Source organism: Delphinapterus leucas, chromosome 1 (genome assembly GCF_059928025.1).
Source record: "Delphinapterus leucas isolate spDelLeu-1000000601 "Yukka" chromosome 1, BTC_Dleu_Yukka2, whole genome shotgun sequence".
NCBI classification, from domain to species: domain Eukaryota; kingdom Metazoa; phylum Chordata; class Mammalia; order Artiodactyla; family Monodontidae; genus Delphinapterus; species Delphinapterus leucas.
This window is the reverse complement of record NC_143129.1, coordinates 154,935,080-154,958,884: the sequence shown is the minus strand read 5'-3', so window position 1 is coordinate 154,958,884 and position 23,805 is coordinate 154,935,080. Positions and strand designations below refer to the sequence as shown.

The 23,805-nt window shown below is 59.9% G+C and overlaps 1 protein-coding gene across 8 annotated transcripts in view; it reads left to right on the top strand.

Annotated features, from left to right (window-relative positions):
• PTPRF (protein tyrosine phosphatase receptor type F) overlaps window positions 1–23,805 on the top strand; it is an 86,705-nt gene that overhangs the window by 39,980 nt on the left and 22,920 nt on the right. For 7 of the 8 annotated variants that reach the window (XM_022575483.3, XM_022575479.3, XM_022575485.3 and 4 more), the window contains 7 exons: window positions 4,930–5,040; window positions 14,463–14,732; window positions 16,256–16,837; window positions 17,057–17,193; window positions 17,643–17,787; window positions 21,370–21,675; window positions 22,316–22,509. In XM_022575483.3, coding sequence (XP_022431191.1) covers window positions 4,930–5,040; window positions 14,463–14,732; window positions 16,256–16,837; window positions 17,057–17,193; window positions 17,643–17,787; window positions 21,370–21,675; window positions 22,316–22,509 — 1,745 coding nt within the window. Of the gene's footprint in view, window positions 1–4,929; window positions 5,041–8,264; window positions 8,881–10,478; window positions 10,537–14,462; window positions 14,733–16,255; window positions 16,838–17,056; window positions 17,194–17,642; window positions 17,788–21,369; window positions 21,676–22,315; window positions 22,510–23,805 lie in introns of those variants that run through there. The other variant, XM_089894567.1, reaches the window with a different exon arrangement.

Below are 23,805 nucleotides of genomic sequence, written 5' to 3'. Positions count from 1 at the left end.
TCCTCCCAGCGCCTGCGTGTGCACGCCGCCATCCCCGTTACCCTGAAGGACCACTTGCCCACCCTGTCCACTGCTCACCCTGACACCTGAGCCGGAATGCCGGCATCGGGTGCGGGAAGAGGCCCGCTGTCCCAGCGGATGGGACTCTGCGGTGGGCCTGAGGGCTGCAGCCCCTCCTCCGTCCCACCATCAGCCGGTCTGCCAGGAGGGCCGCTCTCGGTGATGGTCCCTCTTGTCTGAACACACTGGCACCCCTCAGGGGCAATGTGAAATCCGGGGGACCCTCCAGTCTCCCACACCCATCTCGGGAAATCGAAAAGGCAGATTCTTTCCGTTTGGTGGGGAAACGACTTTTCGGAGAGGCCCAGAGACTTGTCACACAACAGGCTAGGTTTCGGAAGAGCTGAGGCCGGAAGCTAGGGTGTCCCAGTCCTGGAGCATCTACGCTGCCACCCCTCCCTCTCCCAGTTCCCCTCCCCATCCCAGGTCAGGCCTGGACTGTAGGAGTTGATCAGCCGTGTGGACTTTTTGGTCTCGGGACCCCTGATTGTAAATATCAGAGGACCTCCAAGAGCTTTTGTTTGTGTGGGTTTTATTTATCAGTATTTGCCAGATTAGATGTTAAGACTGAGAAGATTTTAAATATTTATTAATCCACTTTAAAATAATTAAAAGTCCCATTACATGTTAACGTAAACAATATTTTTTAATGGAAAATAATCATATTTCGTGAAACAAAAGCATTTAGTGAGAAGAGTGCCCCTGTTTTACACTTTTACAAATCTCTTTAATTTGGGGTTTAATAGAAGACAGCTGGATTCTCATACCTGCTTCTGCTTTTGGTCTGTTGTGCTATCACATGTCCTGAAGCCTCTGGGAAACTCCACTGTATGTTCATGAGCGAACAAGGGTGGAAAAGGCAAAAAGCTTCTCAGTATTATGAAAATGGCTTTGACCTTGCGGACCCCCCGAAGGGGGCCTCTGGGGACACTGAAGATCCGTGGACCACGCTTGGAGGATCACAGTGATGATGGTTCTTCCTGGACAGCCTCTGCGTGCCTTGCACACAGCCCAGGTCCCAGCAGCTGCCTTGGCCTTGTCTCCAGCCTCTGTGTCCAGTGGGAAGGCTGTGAGCCAGACCTGGTTAGTTCCTGCCACCTCATAAGCTGTGTGACCCTCGGCTTTGGGCACTTAATGTTCCTCAGCCTCTGTTTCCTCATTCTTGCTCAGGTGGATAATTCCTCCTAAGTGGGTGTCTTCAGGTTCAATGAGGTAGTAACCAGTGTTTGTCTCCCTGCACACTTTCCTCCCCGGAAGTGGGCAGAGAAGGGCAGGGTGGACGGGGCTGACCTGGGCCTGCCCACAGGCCCCTCACTGCTCCGGATGGGGCAGTGGTAGAAGAGGGGGTCCCTGTTGGGAAGGGAGCGTGTCCAGACCTCATAACTGCCCCACAATAGGCATTTGCAGGGTGAGCAGCCTAGAGGCTGCTGATTCCCAGGGTTACAAGGCAATGAACAGGCAAGGGGCGGGGGCGGGGGCGGGGAATGGCCCCTTGCTCTCACCAATCAGGTGGGAGGACTGTGCCGTCAGTCGGGTTTTAGCAAGGTCGGGTGGCTTTACAGGGGTCTGCCACCGGGTGGTGAGTAGGGGGCTGGTGTGTGTGTTTGTGGAGGGCTGGTCTGGTGATAGCCTGAGGTGAGCTCTCCCTTTAGCCCTTTCTTTGGTCTGCTTTGGGTAAGTGCTCTGTTTTGAAATCCTACTCACCTGTGGAATCTGGAGAGCCCTGCAGGGTGGGGTTATCGCCTCTTCTCTTCACCTTGACCTTCCACTGAGCTCAGCCGGTGGAGTCTGCAGGAGCCCTGACTCACCACCCTGATTCCTGGCACCCCCAGCCCTGCTGGCCCAGCCTCAGCCTCCCCCTCCCCAGAGCCGTGCAGGCGACCTGGGGAACACAGCTTTGCCTACACGCAGCCTGGTGCTTGCTCACACCTAAGCCACGCCTCAACTTCTCTGTATATTTAAGGCCCTCTCTCAGGTTTTATTTTATCTGATTTGGCTTTCCTTCCTTTTGTACTAATGCTTCTCTCTGATCTTATTTGCATTCAAATTACCTCGCCAGGTGGTTCACCAATCAGAGGTAAGAATGCTGTCCGTGCATCTCGCCACACCACTCCTCGCCGCCACCGCCGTCACCACCACTCCATCCCGTCCAGTCCCGTCCGTCACCTCCCGCATCCCCATCCCGACCTCTCCAGCCTCCTCATCTCCAGCTCCAGCCCCTTCAGCACCACCGGCCACCACACACATCCACTCTCAGCCATCCCCTCCTGTGACTCATCCATTGCAAGTCTGGATTGTGGAGATACTCGGCTCGTCCCTGTTTTGGGGCTGGAAGCCCAACTGCCCAGGCCTTCTAGGCCAGCCGCACAGAAGGGGCTCTGTTGACTCCTGCAGGGAAGCCAGGCCCTGGTCCTCAAGGCTGGCCAGAGACAGAAAGTCTTCCCATGAGGTGGGGGAGCATGACCAAGCCTTGCCTTCCCTCTTGAGAACCTTCTTTGTCTTGGGCCCTCAATTATTACTAACTTCCCCGTTAACATCCCAGCCCTGTAGTAGAATGAGGATCCCCCTGTAAATCCCCCAGCCCAGCAAACGCTAGGAGGGACGCACAGTTAAGACTTTAATGTAGAGGCTGGGATGACACCAGAAATAAATAGGATCCTAGGTAGCCTGATCCCCTGACCTATCGGCCCCAGCTGCTTTCATGCAGCAGGACCCTACATTCTGCGATTCCAAGCCCGGACTGTACTCAAAGGTCCGGTTCGAGTTTGACTCACCTCAACTCCTTTAAAAACTCAATTTGTCTCTCAGAAGTCTGTTTCCTCATAAGTCAGGGCCAGGGCCCCACCTCCCTCATGGGGTCGTGAGGATTAGAGGAGAGGAAGAGTATTTGGGCAGTGTCTGGCCCAGAGCAGGCACCCTGTAAAATAATTGCTTCCATGATGCTTTTATTCAGTATTCTTGGGCGCATCTAGACCCTCAGAGTTTAGGGCCAGGCTGCTCTTGGAACAGAAGATGTGGCTGGGTGGAGCAGCTGCTCCCCTGTGGTGCATCTTGTCCATCACCCGCTGAGGACAGGACTCAGCCTCCGGATCCCCCCGCCCATCCTCTCAGCCTGTGCTGTCTCGTCAGTGCCCCCGCTGCTGGGTCTTGGTCTTGGTTCCAGAGTTGGGGGTTTCTGTGTGCAGTAGGCTCAGGGTCTGTGTTGGGTCCCTTGACCAGTCCTGGCTCTCAGTGCAGGGGAGCCTCCTCCCCCAGCAGGGATCCCACCCAGGTACCACTCCCTGTTCCCGCCTGTGGCACCAGCCAGGACTCCCACTACCCCCAGCTGAGCTGACCTTGATATAGCCCCCCTCCCTCTGGCCAGGGCCCTGAGCCCCACCTGCTTGAATGAACATTTTCTGTGACAACGTCCATCCATCCCATAAACATGACCCGTTGAGTGCCCATCGGGGCTGTTCTCGCAGGAGATGGGTATTTGGCACAGGCCCTGGGCCCTCACACTCCCTGATGCTGGTGGGGAGGGCTGCCCAGGACCACAGAGCAGGCCAGCCCATTTTCCCTTAGTATCAGGGCCCAGCCTGGGCACCCCTCTCCCCACCTCCAGCTCCTAGCCCCTTGGATGTTCACGCCCCTCCTGCTGCCCCAGGTCTGGGTGGTGGAAGAGGGGTGTCGGGTGGTGAAGGGGCTGTAGCTCAGACGCAGTGGCCCTTCCCCTGGGGCCTGAGCCATGAGAGCGTGGCCTGGAACTCTTCTAGTGGCTCTGGTCAGGTCAGGTGGGGTCAGGCAGTTCTGTGTGTGTCCTGTGTGGGCGTGACTGTCAGCTGGCCTGGGCTCTGGGAGGGGTAGGTCTGTGCAGGCAGTGGTTTTTGTCAGGCTGTGTCCTGTGGGGTTGTTAACTGTCCATTGGACCGTCCTGTGTGGGTGTGATTGTCCGTCGGCTTGTTCCAGGGAGCGGGCGTTGCTGGTCCCTCGGGATGTTCCCTGTCACAGACGGTTTGCCCGGTGTGCTCTCACCAGCAGAGTTCTCAGGCGTTTACTGCCAGGGCTGGAGGTGGCCATGTCGGCCGCTTTCACCCCCTTCTCCCACCCCGCCTTCACCTCGGCCTCCCTGGCCTGGACCTGCCAGGACTGGCCCCAGCCCTTTCCTCCACCCTCTGTGAGCGTCCTTTTCAGCGGCATCCCCAGTCCCGTCTCCTGTCTGTCCATCTGTGGCCAAAGCAGCCCTTCAGGGCGCTGGCCCGAGTGCGAGCTGCATCCTCCATTAGCCTCCTGAATTATGCAGGAGCTGTGGTGGGTCGAAGCACTTTAGCAGGACCAGGCTGAGGAGAGGAGCTGGAATGGGTGGGACTGATGGGGGGGAGGGGGGGACGGGGGGTGCTGGGAGCAAAGGCTGCTGGGCACCGGGCCCCCAGGGCCACCCCTTCTTTCCTGTGGGTTCTGGTGGGCGGCAGAGTCTCAGGTCTTGCCGAGGAGGGCATTGCACGCTTAGAGGTCCCAGGCCAGCCGGTCTACAGGCTGTCCCACCCACGCCTGGCTCCACAGTGCTCTGATGGGGATGCTCATTGGCAAACAGGCTCCAGTACCAGCCAGAGTATGGCAGACACTCAGTAGAGATGGGGGATGGGGTGGAGCCCCTGGGCGAGCCAGCAGGCCCAGCTGGACCGCGCGTGGGGCGGGATTGTGCTCCAGAGCACGACCCTCCGTTCCAGCCAGGAGGCCTCCGGGCTTGTCAGGGAGAGCTTCCCGGAGGCAGCACTAGTGCCGGGGTGTGGCCCTGATGTCTGCAACACCTGGTCAACACAAGCCTCAGATGCTGTCGAGACCCCTCCTCGGATCGCAGGCTTGACCGTTGTCTTTGTGTCCCCACAGGTGCCTTGCAGATTGAGAGCAGCGAGGAGTCGGACCAAGGCAAGTACGAGTGTGTGGCGACCAACTCCGCAGGCACACGCTACTCGGCCCCCGCCAACCTGTATGTGCGAGGTAAGGACTCAGGCGGTGCCCAGCCCTGATTCTACGGAGCTGAGCTGCCCTCGCCGGGCTTGCTGCCCCGAGCCTTGGTGTGGACTTAGCAGGCTGCCGTGGGCCCAGTCTCTCCTCCTTTCCACCTCTTTCTGCAGCAGCCGTAGCAGCAGCAGCTCCCACTGGGCAAGCTCATAACATCCGCCCCGACTTTGCCTTCCTCCCGCAGGCCCTTTGGGAAACAGACACTCTTGGGAGCATTTGTATCTCTTGTAGGTCCTGCCTCATGGGCCCAGAGCCCCGTGGGAGTCTAGAGCCTTCCAAGCAGACGTGCATGTGTGTGCGTGTGTGTGTGTGTGTGTGAGAGAGAGAGAGAGCAGGCACACGTGTGTGTGTGAACGTGTACACACCTGCCTGGTCTTCCTTGAGTGTGTCCTGCCCACCCCAGCAGGGTGGGCTCCGGGCCAGGTGTACTTGCCTTCTGACCAGGTTTGCTTGGGGCCTTCCTGGAGGAGGAGCCAGCTGTGCTTTGTCATCAGCCAGGACCCTGTGTAGGGGGTCAGGCCAAGGCAGCTTTGAGCCCCTACAGGTGAGCATCTAGTGTGTTTTAGGTGTTCCTTGCTGGGACTTCGTGGATCCCACACTTTTGCAAGTCCGGGTACCCAGCAGAGAGGGTCTGGGGACTGTTTTGGCCTGTTCAGTCTGTTATGCTCACAGCCCCAGGGGAACCAAAGCTGGCCACCTACCCCTTCCTGAGAACACTGGGTTATGTGTGCACGGTGTCCAGGAGGGGCTAGGCGCCCCTCCTACCCCTGCCATCCCCCCCCACTTAACCCTCCTGCACAGATGGGCATCATTAAAAGTGAAACCGTCTCCACTCCGGGGATTTGTAAAGGAAAGTGGATGCAGTTTCCTTGCAGTGATGATTTCATCATGCTAAGTGCATACTGCAGCTTCGCAAAGGGTGTCGTCTGCCTGTCCGCCCAGGGCCAAGCCTGGGGCACGGCAATGGCAGTGGCCTGTCCCACTCTTCGGGGCCACATGGTCAGACAGGGCAGAGAGAATTAAGCCATCAACCCACGTGCTTATTGAGGGGCTGTGATGTGTCAGGGCACAAGATCCCGAGAGGCCACAGGTGATGGGCAAATTGTGCTTCAAAGAGACTGGTTGATGCCTCATCGGAATTAGGGGCATGGGACGGGAGGTCCCCACTGGTCCCCTTCGCAGCTCTTCTGCTCTTCGAGGCTCCCCTGAGCTGACCCAGGGCCTGTCTTAAGGAGCAGCATCAGGGCATGGAGGCCAGGAGCGTGCAAGCCACCCAAATGGCCAAGATGAGTGTTGTAAATTGCACAGCCTTCCCCCACCCTGCTTCAGGCAGAGCTTCTGACCAGTGCACAGGGCCCTGATGCGTCCCCTCTGAGAGGAGCAGCTGGATCAACCCTCCTCAAAGACCTGCCTCCTCCCACCCGGACCACTCCCCCTGCTGTGTGGGCCTGACCAAGCACTTCTTCCAAAAGACCATAACCTCGAGAATGTGGAGGCTCCGGGCCTCGGCAACAAAGTCCTTCACTGCGTGTGGCTGCACCAGGGAGAGGAGAGGCGCGGCAGAGCCGCTGTGTATGCCAAGCAAGCTGCACGGGTGCGGTCAGATGGGCACGTTTCCTGGGGCAGAGGTGCAGAGGCCGTCCTGAGGCAGGAGAAGGCCCAGACCCAAGGTGGATGGACTGGGCATCGTCGTCTTGGCTGGGCAGAGTTCTCCAAAGTCACCATCACACCAGCCTTAGCCCTGAGGCAGGACAGTGGGTCTCTTTGGATGAGCTGAGCTCGGCTGCTGCTGTAGCTGGTGGCTCAGGCACCGACCAGGAGGCTCTTACCTGCAGCCCCTCTTACCCTTCTCTGTGGGGACCCCACTGTCTACATGTGGTGAGCTCAGGCAGGACTCTGGCCCATCCCCCCTTCCACCAGGTCTTCCTGAACTGCCTTCCTGGGCCCATTTCCACAGGCCTTTTGGGCAGGGAATGTAGGGGTTCCTTTAGTTCTAGCCCCACTTGCTAGGGATTCTGAAATAGGGTGTCCCAACCCCACTTGCCTTGTCTCTCCCTCTCTCTGACACATGCACACACACACACATTCCTGTGGGCCCTGGTGTCTAAGGGCCAGTTCTAAGTCTGTCCCTAGGACCTGCCTCATAACCAGGCCCCACCTGAATCTGTGCCTGCCCTGCTTTGCAGAGAGCAGTTTGCCCTGTAGCCCCAGGACAGGCCTTACTGTGGACTTCTAGACACCTAGAAAGCCCTGCTTCTAGGACCCTGGCCTCTAGGGCCCACCCCCTCCTCATCACGGTCCTGGTAAAGCCCCTGCTTTCTGCCCCCAGCAGTGCTGAGGGCCCATCAACCCCAGCCCCTCTGGCACAGCCTCTGCGGTGCTGGCCACGAATTCTGTATCCTGAACCCTGCTTGTGGGTGGTCCATGCATGGAGAAGCCCCCAGTGCTGGCCTGCCCACTGGCCTGTGCCCCGCTGCCTCCCAGCCAAGTGGCAGCCACTGGGAGGCCCCCACTGGGCTCCAGCCATCAGGAACCTCAGCATCCGGTTCAGTGTGGATTCCAGCTCCATTGACATTTGGGGCCCAGTAACCCTTAGCTGTGTGGGGCTGTCCTGGGCGTTGTGGGATGTTTACTGACCCACTAGGTGCCCGTAGCACCCCCTTGTCACAACTCACAGTGTCTCCAGAGCTTGCCCAGTGTCGCTTGGGGGAATCCTCCTCCCCCTGCCGTTAAGAAACACTGCTCTGGATGGACAGCCTCGCGCTGGCTGTCGTCTCCATCCGTCTCTGACTGCCGTCTGCCGTGCCCACGGGGCCTGAGGCCGTGTCTCCTCCTCGGATTTGGCTTCAGTGTCCACCTCACGTCCCTCTGTCCCCCAGACTTGGGGTTCCCATTGTCTCTCTGAGACCTTAAGTTGCTGCATTTCATGGGACTGTGCATGTAATGCTCCTGGCCCAGTGCCGGGCACACAGTCCGGAGCTGCTCCCGCTGTGGGGATAGCAGTGTTGGGCCTTCATCACCCAGTTTCGTCTGACTTTGCTCACAATTGCCTGCAGCTCCACCCACAGTCTAGTCGGCCCACGCCTGCTGGGTGGACCAACCTCTCTCCGTCCGACTCCCTCCCCCAGTGACTCACTCTCTCCTTCCATCCACAGCGTCTCTCTCCTCCAGCTCTTAGGACACACAGCTGCCAGGCACCGGGGAGGAGCCACGCCTCCCACAGAGCCTGGCCTACCTGCCCCCACCCTTCCCCCTTCTCTGCAGGGACCTGGCCGCTGGGCCACAGCTGTCTCTAAGCAGGGCGATGGCTCCACGGCCTTTCTCCCTACAGGCTCCCAGACCAGCTGTTCACGCTCTGGTGCCACACAGCGTGGGGCTGCCTCAAGGTGGCGGGGTTCTAGTGGCCCGTGCGCCTTGGTGGGTTTGTGGGCTGGGTGGGCCCTGACCCCAGAACCCAGCTCACTGGGTCTGTCCGAGCCTTGAGGTGCGCGTGAGGCATGGGGGCCTGCCTGTGCCCCGCTCCCGCCCCTCCCTGTCCCACCCTTGGCACCTAGTGCCTGCCAGCGGGACGCAGCCCTGTCCGCCGTGTCCTCCATGAGTCCTGAGTCTTTTGTGAGCGGCGTGGTCCGCGCGCACCTGCGGGCACATGCGTGTGCGTGGGGCACGAGAGTCTTGTCTCGTTTCCGTGCTGTGTGGGCAGATGAAGGTTGGCCTGTTTTTACTCTCTGTGTTTCTCCTTGTCTTTTTTTATTTCCTCCTCATCCTCATCGCACTCTGCCATCAACCCAAACTCTCATCTCTCAGATCAGCGAGAAGGTTGGTCCTTTTCACTTCTTATCCATCTACAGTTCGCCCATCGACGGGATGCTCCCGTCCGTAGGGAACGGCGGGCTCGGTCAGCTCCTCAGGCCCCAGTCAGGCCTGCCCGCCCATTGGGCTCTGCGCTCCACTGTTTGGGCGGCAGGCGGGCAGGACCAGTGGTGGGTGGGCAGGCCCCCCTGCCCCGCATGTTTCTGCTGCTTGGGTCCCTGACACCCCACGTGTCTGCATGTCCCCTTAGCTGGGCTCCCCTGCTGGGGAGGTCAGGTGGGCATGGTGCATGGCACGAGACTGGTCCCTGCCTTTGTGCCCAGGCCAGGCCAGCTCTCTGCTCCAGGTGGAGCTCAGGAGTGGTTGTGGGAGCAGTAAGAGCTGTAGGGCTTTACACATACCTGTGGAGCCTTCTACAGTCCCCCTCACCTAAAATCCACGTTTGTCCAAGCTCAGTCGAAACCGCTGGGAAGACGAAGGGCAAAGGCTAATGGAGAACGAGCTCACCCCCCAAGATCCTGCAGCACAGGGCGAAAGTCCTACAGAGTCTGTGCTGTCCTTGAGCCCCTCTCCCAGGCTGGATGGGCAACAGCCCTGCTCTGCCTACTGAGTTTAGGGTCCGGGGCGCTGGGTGGGGGGGCGCCATCTTGGCTCACTGAGGAAGTCCCCCAGGGACTTGTCTTTTCCGTCTCTAATCAGATCCAAATGAGGGTCTTCCCACCTGCCCCAGGCCCTTCTCTCTGCCCAAGCCCCCCAGACAGCTGGCACTTCCTCAGCCCCATGCTGGGTGCTGGGCATTCAGAGCAGGAGCTCACACCTGACTGAACGGTCAACTTCCATTTAGGGAGGCCCACGTGGGAGCCTGCAAGAGGCCCTGGCCCAGCCGCAGTTTGGGGAGCGCTTCTTAGAGACTCCAGCAGCCCATTCCAGAGCAGTCTCACACCCCCGGGGCCAGGCCCCTACCTCCTCCAGTCCTGGGACCAGCAGTAAGGGCTAGCGGTCCTGTGTCACATGGTCTGAGTGGTCAGAGGAGGTCCTCCTGTCTCCCGGGCTTTGGGCTAAGCCCCAGGGAGCAGACCCAGGCCACCTGGTCCCCTGTTGCATTCTCTCTGCGGCTTGAGTTTCCTCCGCGAGGGAGAGGGAGCCAGCCGGGAGGAGGGCTGTGGCCTCGGCTCAGATATCAGCCCCGAGCATCCATCCATATGCACTCCTGAGCTCTGGGGCATTTCAGTTACACCATTTCGCTGACCGGGCAGATCTGCCGGGTCGGTTCAGAAAACAGTCATCAGCAGAGAGAGCCCAGCCTGCAGCCGCCTACCCCTGCACCCCTTCCCCCACCCTCCTAGTCCCTTGTCCCTTCTTCTCTCCGTCTGTGGTCCCACCAAAAATAAGCATGTACACAAATCTTTAATGGGAAGGCATAAATGAGTTTCTAAATATTCCAGGGGGATTTGCCCAGCTGGTAATTTGTTTGGCGCTGATAATTCCATCTTAACATTTTTCCAGCTTTACTTAAAACTGTGTGCCGAGTATGCCGGCATTTAATTACTGCTCTGCGGCAGCCACAAGGTTATTTATTAAAGAGTTATTTTATCTTGATACAGTGGATCCTGCCCCTTATCCCCTCCTGAACGCTGTGTTATTTTCATCAGAGAAATTTCCGTGAGTAAATGCAGATTGCGGGGCTGCCTGCCCCCGCGGTTAGGCTGTCACCCCACTGAATGCTGATGCCTCCAGGTGCCACTCCGCCCTGTCATAGCGGGTTGTCAGCTCCAATTATTAGACTTAAAAGTTACAGCTGGAATATAATCCAGCAATGGCAAGACCCTGTTTTGGAAATTGTCTATAAAATGTCAGCTCTGAGGATGCACAGGGAACGGTAATAGACCGGCATTGTTGGAGCTCAAGATTAGACCCTAAGTGCATTTTTCCCCGGCTCTGGTTTTTCCTTCCCTGCTGTTGCTTCTGTCAATAGACCGAGTCCCTGGCGAGTCCTGCCCCTTTGGGAGGCCTTGTGTCTGTGACAGTGGGAGGAGTGGCGGTGGGACTGTTGCAGGGAGACGCCAGCCACCCCTGGATCTTGGGATGGGGGTGGCCATCCAGGCAGGTCCCAGGTGCGGGCCCGCATGGTCACTCGGGGTCCCAGGAGGTAGTCTCTCACCTCTGTTGCCCCCACCCTCCCTCTGTGGACCTACCCTGACCTCCCTCACACTGTGGGGAAGATGAGTCTGAGCTGTGGGAAACTGCGTCCAGGCTCCTCGTGTGTGGCTGTGTATCCCTGTGAAAGCATGAAGGGTGGCACCCTGCCAGGGTGTGCCTTCCAGGAGTCCCTGGGCTTGAGGCCCTTGCGTGGTGCTAGGGATGACCCCAAGGGTCACATCTGACCTCTCACTCACCTTAGCCCCTGGGCTTCTCCCTTCCACCAGCATCTAGGAGGGAGAAAATTAAAATAAAAACAGGGCTTCCCTGGTAGCGCAGTGGTTGAGAGTCTGCCTGCCGATGCAGGGGACACGGGTTCGTGCCCCAGTCCAGGAAGATCCCACATGCCGCCGAGTGGGTGGGCCCTTGAGCCATGGCCGCTGAGCCTGTGTGTCCGGAGCCTGTGCTCCATCCGCAACGGGAGAGGCCACAGCAGTGAGAGGCCCGCGTACCGCAATAAATAAATTAATAAATAAATAATAAATTAATAAATAAATAAAATAAAAACTCTTCTCGATGTTAGTTCCCAAAGGGCCTCCGTTTCCTGGCAGTAGCACAGAAAACCCTGTTCTCCGGGACTATTTGAGTTAAAGCCCAGTCAGTTTCCTGCACTGCTTAGCTTGGGACCCAAGGTTTATCGGCCAAGGACCTACTTCCTTCTCCTGGGGCTCTTTGTCCTTATGTCCAGGGACCTGATCAGGTTCCAAGATTCTGCCACTGACCACAGTCAGGCTTGCAGCTGTGACCTGACACAGGCTCAAGGCCCATCCTCATGTCAACTGGAAAGTGTCTTCTCCTGGCAGCCTCGGCTGACCCAGAAGCTTATTCGTGGAGCCTCCTAGGTCTCTCTTTTCAGCCCTGTGAGCCGGGTCTCAAAGGGACGCGAGCTTTTTCATCCCACAGACCTACTCTAGTATGTGTATAAACTCAGGCACGTCCCCGAAGTGTCAGTCTTCAGTCAGTTCCCCCCGTCTGTAACTGGGAGGTGCTAGCATCCACAGTGTGGAAACCTGCAGCATATAGGAGGTGCTCAACAGTGGTCTCCTTCCCCCAAACCCATTTGGATGCATATGAACAAGGAGGAGGCGGGGCAGCCACTGGCTGAGAGGAGAGTCTTCACTTAGTCAAGACTGCTGTACCTTTCTGCTCGAGGCAGGGCTGTGCCTTCACCGGCAGCCCTGCCTCTCCTCCGTGGCCTGCCCCCCAGGCTCAGTGCCAGAGCCCAGGGAGTGCCTGCACCATGTGCGTGCCTCCCAGCCTCACCCTTGTGCCATCTGCGGCGAGTGCTCAAAGGAGGCTCTTTGTCGTGGCTGCTTCCTGCCAGCCACGTACCCGGGATCCACCTGTTCCCTGCTGCACAGCACTGCAGCACAGGTAGAGACCTGTGACGTGCTGTTGTCATTCAGTGTAGACTCCCAGCTTTAGGACCGCTGACAGAAGCCCACTACTGTCAGCTTAATCGCAACAAGAAAACTTCTGTCTTTACAAAACTAAAAACGTAGAAGCAGACTTGGTGTCAGGCAGGCCTGGATCCAGATATTTGAACGGTTTGGTTGGGCATTCGTCTAATAGTTTTCACAGCAGTCCGAAGCCTCGCTCTTGTTAGCCAGATCTGGGTCATGTACCCCAAGAACCGAGAGTGGGGGCTGAGATGGTTCTCCTAAGATGAGGATGCCAATTCTAGGGGGAGGCAGAACGCTAGACACCCACGGGACACGCTGAGAGCCCAGTGAGCCTGGGGCACAGAGGGAAGTAGACCCAGCCCCTGGTGGTGGTCATGCCCGGCCCGCTGGGGCACTGGCAGTGCTTCGGTTCTGTCTGGAGGCCTTGGAGTCGAGGCAGGGGCTGAGGAAGGTATAGTCTGGGCTGAGGAGTCCTTTAAAACTCCACGCGGGAGATTTTAACATGGGGGTGATATGAGCAGATTTGGATTTGTGCCAGCTGTTTGTGGAGGGCCAGTTACGGGATCGGGGGCCCAGAGGGCGCCAGCAAGGCAGGAGGAGCAGAGGAGAACCTGGTACAGGAATCCAGGGAAGGATGGTGGCTTGGACTTTGGAGGTGGCAGTCACCTGTGGACTTGCGGAGAAATTAGCGTTTGAAAGATATTTTAGGCGGTGCATTAGCAGGACCTGGTGATCTGCTGGACGTCTGGTCTGTGGGCTGCCACTTTGACCCCTGTGTAGCGAGGTCATAGGTCGGGCCAGGTGGTATCTGCAGTTACTTCGAGCTCTGATTCTGTGCTTTGGGGCCGTGCGAGCAGCAGTCTGGCACTTGTGGCAGAGGTGCTCTCGATGTAGCACCATGGGTCCTCCGCATGCCTGGGCTCCCCAGCAAGGGCCCTCAGAGACCCACACTCGGAGTGGTCCCCTCTGGCCTCTTAGGCTCGCTGCCTGCCTTCTCCAGCCCCGTGTGTAGGGCTGCCCAGGAAGGACACACCCCAGCCTCTGCCCACCAGCTGCATGCCCCGCCTGCATGCCAAGCATGCCTGCCCACGGCTAGGTCTTGCCTGCCTTCCCTCCCTCTGCATGTTCCGAAAGTCTGTGCCGAGCTCGCGACTTTGGCAGGGGGGTGGGGGGTCCTGGCTGCACCTTGAACTGAGAGGCTCAGAACAGCTTCTGACCCGGGGAGCCCAAGGCCGGAGGTCGTGGCCAGGCACAGCCACCCTCCCCCTTGAGATCCTCATTCATTGGTGCTGAAGGCCGTCTGCTTGGCACCCTCATCATGTTACTGCCATCGTCATGCCCATCCTGCCCGCGGACCACGTCCCTGGCCCGCCCTGAACCCAAACCCCTGCCCAGTCCCTCCTGGAGGCCGCCCCTACTCCTGGGTTCTCAGGCTGTGCCTTGAGCATGGCTGAGGTCCTGGCAGGTGGTCATGCCACTGCCCTCATCTCTTCCCCTGGGACCGTGGTCTGGAGGTGGAGGCAGTGGCTCGAGAGAGGGTGGCCGTGTCACTTCCAGGCTGACCCTCTGCCCTGCCCCACTCATGCTCTGAGGACCCTCCACCCTGGGATGCCTGGATCTCTTTCACTAGTGCCCCAGCTAGCCCCTCTGGAGACCCCTGGGGGGTCAGGAGCAGGTAGGGGCGGGCACTGGAAGGCGACCTGGGATGTGGCCCTGACAAGGCCTTGCAGTGAATCCCTGTGTGACCCTGGGCCTCAGTTTCCTAGGCTGTATAATGGGAGCTTGGTTGTGGAATCTCTCGTGTTCCAGACAGTCCCTGAGAGCAGGGTGGGAGGTGGTCAGCCGGGACCCAGGGACTCTGCCCCTCCTGTCTCTGAGGTGGGCTTGGCTCTGCTGAGAGGGGCTTCCTGGATGAGGGGCCCCTGCGCTTGCATCCCCCCACGTGTCCTGCCCTGGCTGTGAGTGCCTCTCTCCCTCCTCCCGCAGTGCGCCGCGTGGCTCCTCGTTTCTCCATCCCTCCCAGCAGCCAGGAGGTGATGCCGGGCGGCAGCGTGAACCTGACGTGCGTCGCCGTGGGTGCACCCATGCCTTATGTGAAGTGGATGATGGGGGCCGAGGAGCTCACCAAGGAGGATGAGATGCCAGTCGGCCGCAACGTGCTGGAGCTCAGCAACGTGGTGCGCTCCGCCAACTACACCTGCGTGGCCATCTCCTCGCTGGGCATGATTGAGGCCACGGCCCAGGTCACCGTGAAAGGTGAGTGCCACTGGTGTGCCTGTCGTGGCCCGTGGCCTTCCCTGTAGCAGGGGACGTGGCAGGCGAGTGTGGCTGCCGAGGCACAGGCAGGGCTGAGGGTCGTTGCTCTCCTGGTGCCCGGCCTCGGGGTCCTCCTGGCACTTAGTTGGTGGAGGGAGGGGCTTCTGTCAGAAATTATCTTAATCCTTATAGCTAACTGGTGTTGGGTCCCTGGGGGCAGACGCTGTGCTGGTTAGTAAGCAAAGATTATTTTGTTCAGGTGGTGTCACGCTTGGAGATAGGTGCTCTCATTGTCCCAATTTTATTTTTTAAGTTAGGAAACTGAGGTGCAGGGTCACACGGAGGTAAATGATGGAGCAGGGACTTGAACCCTGGGCGTCTGATTCCACCGCACACCACTCTAACCACTACATAGCACCAGGCCCTCGGCTTTACCAGCCTCCTGGCAAGAAGGATGGGAAACAGTAGAAGGAGGGTGGGCTCTCCCCGCCCGGAGCCCTGGGACAGGCGCATGTAGAGCAGACTCCTTGGGGTGTCCTGCTTCCACTCTCCCTTCCAACACACCCCCATTCTGCAGCTGGAATCATCTTTTTCAAAAGGTAAAAAAAGCAGGATCACGTTACCCCCTTTAAAGAAAGGGAGAAGCACCTTCCAGTGGCTTCCGGCTGCTTTTAGGATAAAGACCAGGATCCTCACTGCCATGCACCGAGCAGGCTGACAGTCCTCAGTTTCGCCGTGCCCGCACCCCTCCCTTGCCGTCGCTGGCTCCATCTCACTCTCCAGGTCTCAGTTCTGTGAATCTTTTCCCGATCACCCCATCCAGGAACACCCCTGGAGTTTTCTCCATCTCAGCACCCTGCTTTCTGCTGTCTTTACCCATACCAGAACCATGATTATCAACTCACTGATCGTTTCTCTCTTAACGCTGGAGTGTAAACCCCACGAGGCAGGGACGTGACCGTGTGACAGTGTGTCCTTAGCCCTAGCACAGTGCCTGGCACAGAGTCGGCACTCAGTATTATTTGTTGAGTGATTGGTTGTGGACCTGGGACCTCACCTTCAGTTTGAGCCAAGCCACGTGGTCTGTGGGGCCAGTAGCCCGTCACTCTTTCTCAAATCCAGGGCCATTCCCTAAGGAAGTCCCTCTCCCAGCCCCTGTTACACATTCTTGCCAGTGGAGGAGCCCAGACATGCTGCAGAGGCAGAGATCTCTGCTCCCCAGCCTGTGTGCCTCCCATCTGCATGGGGCGCGGGCAGGCCCCCTCTGGGTCTGTTTGTTAGATGAGTTACCAGGGCTGATGTGAGGATCCAGGGAGTCCTAGAAGTGACTTGGGTAGACAGTGAATGACCCAAGGCCACCAGCCCCCACTAAGTGAACTCAGAGGTCACCAAGGGCCTTCCAGGCCATTCTTCAGGGTGGGCTGTGGGGCTCAACCACACTCCGGTTGGATGAATCCCAAGGGCAGGGTTGGCTTCTAGAGTCATGACCTCAGGAAGCCCTGAGCTTTCCACTTTGTCCCCAGCTCTGCCAAAGCCTCCGATTGACCTTGTGGTGACAGAGACAACTGCCACCAGTGTCACCCTGACCTGGGACTCTGGGAACTCAGAGCCCGTGTCCTACTACGGCATCCAGTACCGTCCAGCGGGTGCAGAGGGCCCCTTCCAGGAGGTGGACGGCGTGGCCACCACCCGCTACAGCATCGGCGGCCTCAGCCCCTTCTCGGAGTACGCCTTCCGCGTGCTGGCGGTGAACAGCATCGGGCGCGGGCCCCCCAGCGAGGCCGTGCGGGCGCGCACGGGGGAGCAGGCGCCCTCCAGCCCCCCGCGCCGCGTGCAGGCGCGAATGCTGAGCGCCAGCACCATGCTGGTGCAGTGGGAGCCGCCTGAGGAGCCCAACGGCCTGGTGCGGGGCTACCGTGTCTACTACACCCCCGACTCCCGCCGCCCCCTGAGCGCCTGGCACAAACACAACACGGACGCCGGGCTCCTCACCACCGTGGGCAGCCTGCTGCCCGGCATCACCTACAGCCTGCGCGTGCTGGCCTTCACCGCCGTGGGTGACGGCCCCCCCAGCCCCCCCATCCAGGTCAAGACACAGCAGGGAGGTAGGCGCTGGCTGGCCGGGCAGACTTGGGGTGGGCAGGGCTGGGCGGCGCCTCCTCCCTCAGCCGTGAGCTTGGGGCCCGTGTCCGCCCACACGGCCACTGGGGAAGGCGGGGTGGGCGTGGGGGTGAGACCCTGACTTCCCCTGCCTCCTTCCCCTGGGTGCCCCTGCCCTCGGGGTGACTGGCGAGGCTGACGGCGCCGGGCACGGGGTGTTGCAGTGCCCGCCCAGCCCGCGGACTTCCAGGCCGACGCGGACTCCGACACCAGGATCCAGCTCTCGTGGCTGCTGCCTCCGCAGGAGCGGATCATCAAGTACGAGCTGGCGTACTGGGCGGCAGAGGACGCGGGCCAGCAGGTGAGCGCTCAGCAGGGCCAGAGGCGGCAGGGCTCCGCCTGGTCCTTGGCGATCTGTGATGGGCTCACCCAGGCAGGCTCTTCTCGATTTCTGTGGTTGTGTGGGCACAGCCCCTTGAGGCTCTGGGGCCCACGTGGCCTGTGTGGTTCTGTAGTCTTTGTCACCCCTGTGCCAGGGACAAAGGTCCTAGGTCTGTCCTGGGTCTCGTAGGCTCTGTGGCTCATGTGGCTCCAGTAGAGCCCAAAGGTTCCCTGGGGCCACGTGTCCCTGGTGTTCCCATGGCCATGTTGTCGGTGAGGTGCCCTTGCGCTGTCCAGGTGGCCACGTGGCAGGGAGCCAGCCCTGCAGCCACGGTGGGTCCCCAGGGATCAGCTTCAGCCCATGTTGGGGGTGACCTCTGAGTGACCTTTCAGGTCAGGGCAGTCGGTGAGTGCTCCTTGCTCTTCCAGCACAAGGTGACCTTCGACCCCACGTCCTCCTACACTGTAGAGGACCTGAAGCCCGACACCCTGTACCGCTTCCAGCTGGCTGCCCGCTCCGAGATGGGGGTGGGCGTCTTCACCCCCACCATTGAGGCTCGCACAGCACAATCCAGTGAGTGTCTCCCGGGGCCACTGTCTGCTACGGCTGGGCGGGACACGGACACACACATACCCCTTCCCTTCGACCAGGTGGGTGGTCAGATCTGCTGGGCCCTGGGCTCAGTCTGGACCCCAAGTGAGGGGCAGGTAAGTGCCCTCTAGTCTGCATCCAGGCGGCTGCTGCCCTCGCTGCTCCCTGCCCGACTCCTGCCCTCCCTCAGCCCCACCCCCCGCCCAGGTAAGTTCTATGTCTCTGATTCGTCTCCTCTTCCCACCCGGTCTGTGCTGGTCACACTAGCCCCCTGGGCCACCCTCAGTGGAGGGACCGCTGTGCTCACTGTGTCCCAGACCAGCTTTGGTGGGCGTCTTCCCTCCCCATATCCCCACATCTCATCTCTCTGTTACCCATATTCCTACCGCTTGCCCCCCCCTCCATGAGAATCTGTGTGAGCCACGCAGTCACACTGAGCCAGCTGCACACAGGACAGATGAGACCGTGTGACCCGCGTTGGGACTGTGTGGCCACCCGTGTGTTGGACTGTCCGTGAGGCCATGTGTGAGCCTACTTTGTGGCGCGGTGTGTTCCTGTGTTCCTGTGTGAGTGAGACTCTGATGCCGTGGGTGTGTGCACGTTCGAGCAGCTAGCTGCAGCACCTGAACGTGTATGTCACTGTGATCGGGTCTGTGTGGGATCCAGCGAGTGTGTCTTGGGGTGTCTGGGATCTCTGCAGCTGTCCCAGTGACAGACCGTGAGCCCACAGGCTGTCTGGTCACGTGGCCACAGTGGGCCACTGTCTGTGAGGCTGTATGTGATAACGGGGCCATGTGTGTGTGGCTGGTTGGGATCATGGCATTGAGACAGTGAGCACATGTGATGACATGTGATGGTCTTCTGAGGCTGTCCATGTCACATGGGACTGTGTGAATGTGCCATGTGTGACCCGACGTTCATAGATTCATTCCATAAGCACCTGCCATGCTCCTGTTAGGGGCCCATGCACACTGCAGGGCCAGCAGCACAACCCTGACACAGCCTCTGCCCAAGGCGGTCCTAGTCTAGTGGGGAAGACAGATATTAAACCCACAGTTATCCAAATGAGCTTTTAATTATATTTGTGTAAAGTGCTGCAGAGGAGACAGCGGAGAGGTGATGTGACAGGAACCTCATCTGATTTGAAGGGTCGAGGAGGGCTTCCTTGGGCGACACAGAAGCCCCATGCAGGGGGTCAGCAGGTGCAAAAGACCAAGAAGCAGGAAGGCACTTGGTTGTGGTCAGGGACGAGCAACTGGCCAATGTGGCTGGAGCAGCCGCCGGACCACAGCATTCAGGGCCTCGGGGACAGAGGACAGGCAGGAGGGGGCTGCCTGCCTACCGCGTGCAAACGCACAGACCAGCCCGACAGGACACCGGAGACCAGTGAAGGGGTTGTGCCTCAGTCTAGGCAAGAGACGACGGCTCAGGTGAGGTGATGGGGTGTATCTGAAAGCTCTCTGGGATGCCGCTGGCCAGACTTGGGGATGGGTTAGGTGTGGGGGACTGAGAGAGAGGGACACGTGGGGTGAAGCCTTGTACGTGGTGTGGAGACTTGGGAGGAGAGCGGTGCCGCTCCCTAGGACGGGAAACGGGACAGAAGCAGGTGCGAGGGGCGCACATGGTTCCCAGGCCCCCAGGCTCGGGATGCTGTGTGCCATCCAGGTGATGATGCTTGGCAGGCTGCTGGGATCCTGGCCCGGGGCTGGAGGTGGACTGTGGGAAGGAGGACCAGAGACGGGGGGAAACCCAGGAGAGGGGAGTCTTGGAGGTTGGAAGAAGAGGGTTTCAAGAAGGAGACCAGATGCTGCTGCTGAGTGATCAGGGCCAGAGGGATGCAGGCGTGTCCTCTAGGTCTAGCAATGTGGAGGGTGGACCTGGCATGAGGGGCCGAAGCTGATTGGAGTTCCACGAAGCGTGTATGAGGGGTGAGGAAGTAGAGACAGAGAGCTTAGCTGGGGGGAGGGAACACTGTAGCTGGTGCAGTCAGTGGGGGGAAGCTCTGGGGCTGAGGATGGGATGTGTCTTTTAAGATGGGGAAATCTTGAGCGTATTTAAATGCTGTTGGGAATGTGTCAACGAGGAGAAGTAAAAAATATGGAAAAGAGAAAGACGGTTGGAGGCTCGGGGTGGGGAAGAGGGCAGAGCACGGGCGATGGGAGAGATTGGCCTTGGACGGGAGGGCACCCCTCTCCCTTCCCAGGGGAGGGAAGGGGAGACTCGGAGCCGATGCAGGCTGGTGGGTTTGGTAGCAAGAGACGGAGGAGCTGCTGTTGGGAGGCTAAGGTTTACTCTGCAAAGTAGGAGATGGGGTCACTTGCTGAGAGGAAGGGAGGCAACAGGAGCTGGAGGTTTGAGGAGCGTGGAGGAGGTGGAAGGTACTTTGTATTAAGTGGCAGAGGGAGCCGGGCAGAGAGCAGAGACCGGCCGGCAGCATGGACGGCCCGGGGGAGGCCATGGGGTGCTCACAGAGTGCCACCCTGCCTTGGTGGCTTTTTCTACCCACCCCCATGCCACCTTGGAGGAGATGGGGGGTGGGTTCATTCAGAGCTTGGGACGGGCTGGGCAGGAGCTCAGAGAGGGGAATTTGGGGTGTTGGTAAGAGTGATGAGGTTCTAAGCTGAGTATCGAGGGCAGTAAGGAGGTAGGTCAATGGATGAGGTCCCCGGGGGGGAAGAGCAGGTGCAGTGCTGGGGGCCCTGAGCAGCTGAGCTGGGCCAAGAGGTGAGGGCCTGCAAGGGGGTATTGGAGGCCACAGTTTTAGAGAGAGTGGCAGCATCTGGGGCAGGACCACAGCAGCGCAGGGGAGGAGAAAGCTCTGAAGATGAGGGGCTTGGGAGCCAGTGGATCGAGGGGCTGCTGGAGTCACCTGAGCAGGAGGTGGTGGCAGAACTCGAGATGAGAAAGCCCAGGTGATGGCAGCAGAGTCCTCAGTGGGAATAGGAGCCGGAAACATCACTGGGATCGAGGAGGGCACAGACCCACCTCCTGACACGCAAGGAGCCTGATGAGTGAGAGCCCCTCCAATGGGCACTTTCCCTTCAAACTGCCTGGGGGCCTCCAGTCTCTGCGGTTTCCTGTGGCTCAGCCGCAGACACCCTGTCGAGGCAGCCTCGCACCAGAAGAGCCATCAGGTCACTTGTCCCGGGAAGAGCGAGAGCTGTGAGCACAGCAGCTGGGGAGGGTCTCCGTGTGTGGTTGTGGGTGTGACCAGGAGTGAGGGTGGCGTGGCCCCGTGCTTGTGTGTGTCTGATGCCCTGTGCGTTGTGTGTGAGACAGTGTATGTGTGTGAGGTGCTGTGTTAGAGCCGTGTGTGCGTGTGTGTGTGTGTGTGTGAGAGAGAGAGAGAGAGAGAGAGAGAGAGAGAGAAGAGCCTATGGTCCAGAGGGAGCCGGGCTGTCTGGCGGCAGTGGCGGTGGTAGCCTGCCTGGAGGGGCCCTGGGATAGCCATGACGCACCTGGGGAGTAGCCTGCCTGGGTGAGTTTCCCGTCCTCTGTGACTGGTCGCCATGTCTCTGACCCCCACCCTCCATCTGCCTGCTTCCCCCCATTTGTCTTCCCCAGCCCCCTCCGCCCCTCCCCAGAAGGTGACGTGCGTGAGCGTGGGCTCCACCACGGTCCGGGTAAGTTGGGTCCCACCGCCAGCCGACAGCCGCAACGGCGTTATCACCCAGTACTCGGTGGCCTACGAGGCGGTGGACGGCGAGGACCGCGAGCGGCACGTGGTGGACGGCATCGGCCGCGAGCACTCCAGCTGGGACCTGGTGGGCCTGGAGAAGTGGACGGAGTACCGGGTGTGGGTGCGGGCGCACACGGATGTGGGCCCCGGCCCCGAGAGCAGCCCGGTGCTGGTGCGCACCGACGAGGACGGTAGGCAGCGCCGAGGGCAGGCGGGGGCGGGGGCCGCCGTGCCGCTGGACCCCCGCACCGGGCTCCCAGGGCCTTGGCCTCCCGGAAGCCCAGAAGGACTTGCTGTCTTCCCAGTGCAGGCTTAATGGCCCCAGCTGGGGAGGTGTAGCTTGTGGGACAACCTGTGCCCAAATCCCAGCTGCGGGGCTTCCTCAAGGCAGCTGGAGCCTTAAAAGGCTAAGGCCGAAGAGGCAGCCCACCCAAGATTTGAAAGGAGGAGGACTGGGGAGGCTAGTAGAATCACTCAGGAGAGTCACTGAGGCTCTGCCTCTCTAGACGTTGGCGTGATGTGGGGCCCAGGAGATAGTCCAGGTTGTGCTGACTTGGGGTGGTCGAAGGCCTGGTGCCCCACCTCCACCTGTTCCCCACCTCTGCCCTCCCCACCAAGTGAGGCAGCCCTGGGCCAGAGGGGTCGCAGGGTCCCGGGCTCTTCCCCATGCCAGGCAGAGGGAGCCCTCCACGTTCCTCTCCAGGGCAGACAGTCTAAGGAAACCGCATCAGGGCCTTTCCTGGGGCAGTGGGGTGCGAAGGCAAGGCCCTGGAGCATGCTGTGCCCGGATCCATACCACGCACCTAACTTCCTTCTCCACCTGGTCCCCAGTGCCCAGCGGGCCGCCACGGAAGGTGGAGGTGGAGCCGCTGAACTCCACTGCCGTGCGCGTCTCCTGGAAGCTGCCTGTCCCCAGCAAGCAGCACGGTCAGATCCGCGGCTACCAGGTCACCTATGTGCGGCTAGAGAATGGCGAGCCCCGCGGCCCACCCATCATCCAGGACGTCATGCTGGCCGAGGCCCAGGTGTGACACCGGGAGGTGGGCGGGTGGGTGAGACCAGCATATTCTACTCGCTCTTTGGAACCCAGGTTTGCTCCCCTCTCCTACCTGCTCTCAGAGGGACTGTGACACCAAGACACCCTGCTGTTATCGGGCTAGGAAAGCGCTGAGACCAGGAGGTTAGGGCCAGGTGCCCGGAACACTCCCTCCTCTTGTCTTAGGTCTGCCTGAGCTGTGCCAGTCCGGGCTCGGCCAGCCCCATCTGCCCTGGTGACAGTCCCAGCCTGGCAGCCACCGCTGTGGCTCAGCCACCAGCACTAGCAGTGAGGAGCACTGTCTGCACAGACCCAGGCCTCAGCCCCCTCGAGCCCTCCTTTGTGGTTTTCGGAAAGTGCATCCGCTGTCGGGCTGGGCTGTCGAGATGTACTTTCCTCCTCGGCAGCCCTCCTCCCCCAGCCGGGTGGTCATCTCCCCCGACTTGGCCCGTGGCATTGCAGAGTTCTGTGAATGGCCGGGCTGGGGTGTTGCTCTGTGCCTGGTACGCAGGGGGATGGCACAGCCCCTGATGTTTGCTCTCGAGGGCTGGGCCTGCGCCCAGTGGCACACCTCACTCTGTGCCCTTTGTCCTCAGAGGAGGAGGATTTTGCCCGTGAGCTTGGGGTGAAGTCCCTGGGCTATTCTCAGCACTGGTTGGCTACCCAGATGGAAAACCTGGGGTACTGGGAGGTTAGGCGAAGGGGCCTGAATTTCCCAGTAAGGGGTGGCTGAGCTCAGATAAGAAGCCTGGTCTCAGGATTCCTGGGAAAGGGCTGTAATTGCTACCACGAGTTACCACCCAAAATATTCTGCTGAAGATTCACAATGCCTGGTGTGTCTGTGCTCAAGGGCTTTCCATCCAGAATCGGGGCCGTGGCGGGGTAGAGCCCGATTCCCGCGCCTGTCCAGGATAGGTGCAAGCACGCCTCCTGTGTTCTACGTGCTGCGCTTAGAGGTGAACTTACCCACAGGCAGACGAGGGCCTTTGTCTCTCCGGCTGGACTCAGCCCACTGCCCAGAGGGCGCCCTCTTCCTCCTCTGGCCTGCCTGGTGCTGAGGGAATGGGGTGGAGGAAGTGGGCTTTTGGACCCTCCTGCATTCCTGGGGCAGGCTGAGGGCTCTTCCTGGAGTCTCAGCGGACACACCCACCCAGAAACATCCTGGGAATGAGCTCCCTCTGGCCCCTCCTGCCCCAGGGGGCCAGCAGCACAGCTGCAGCCAGTGGGGTTCCAAAGAAGCCACTTCACTTCGGGTGCCCCCTTCTGGTCCTAAGTGGTTTGGAGG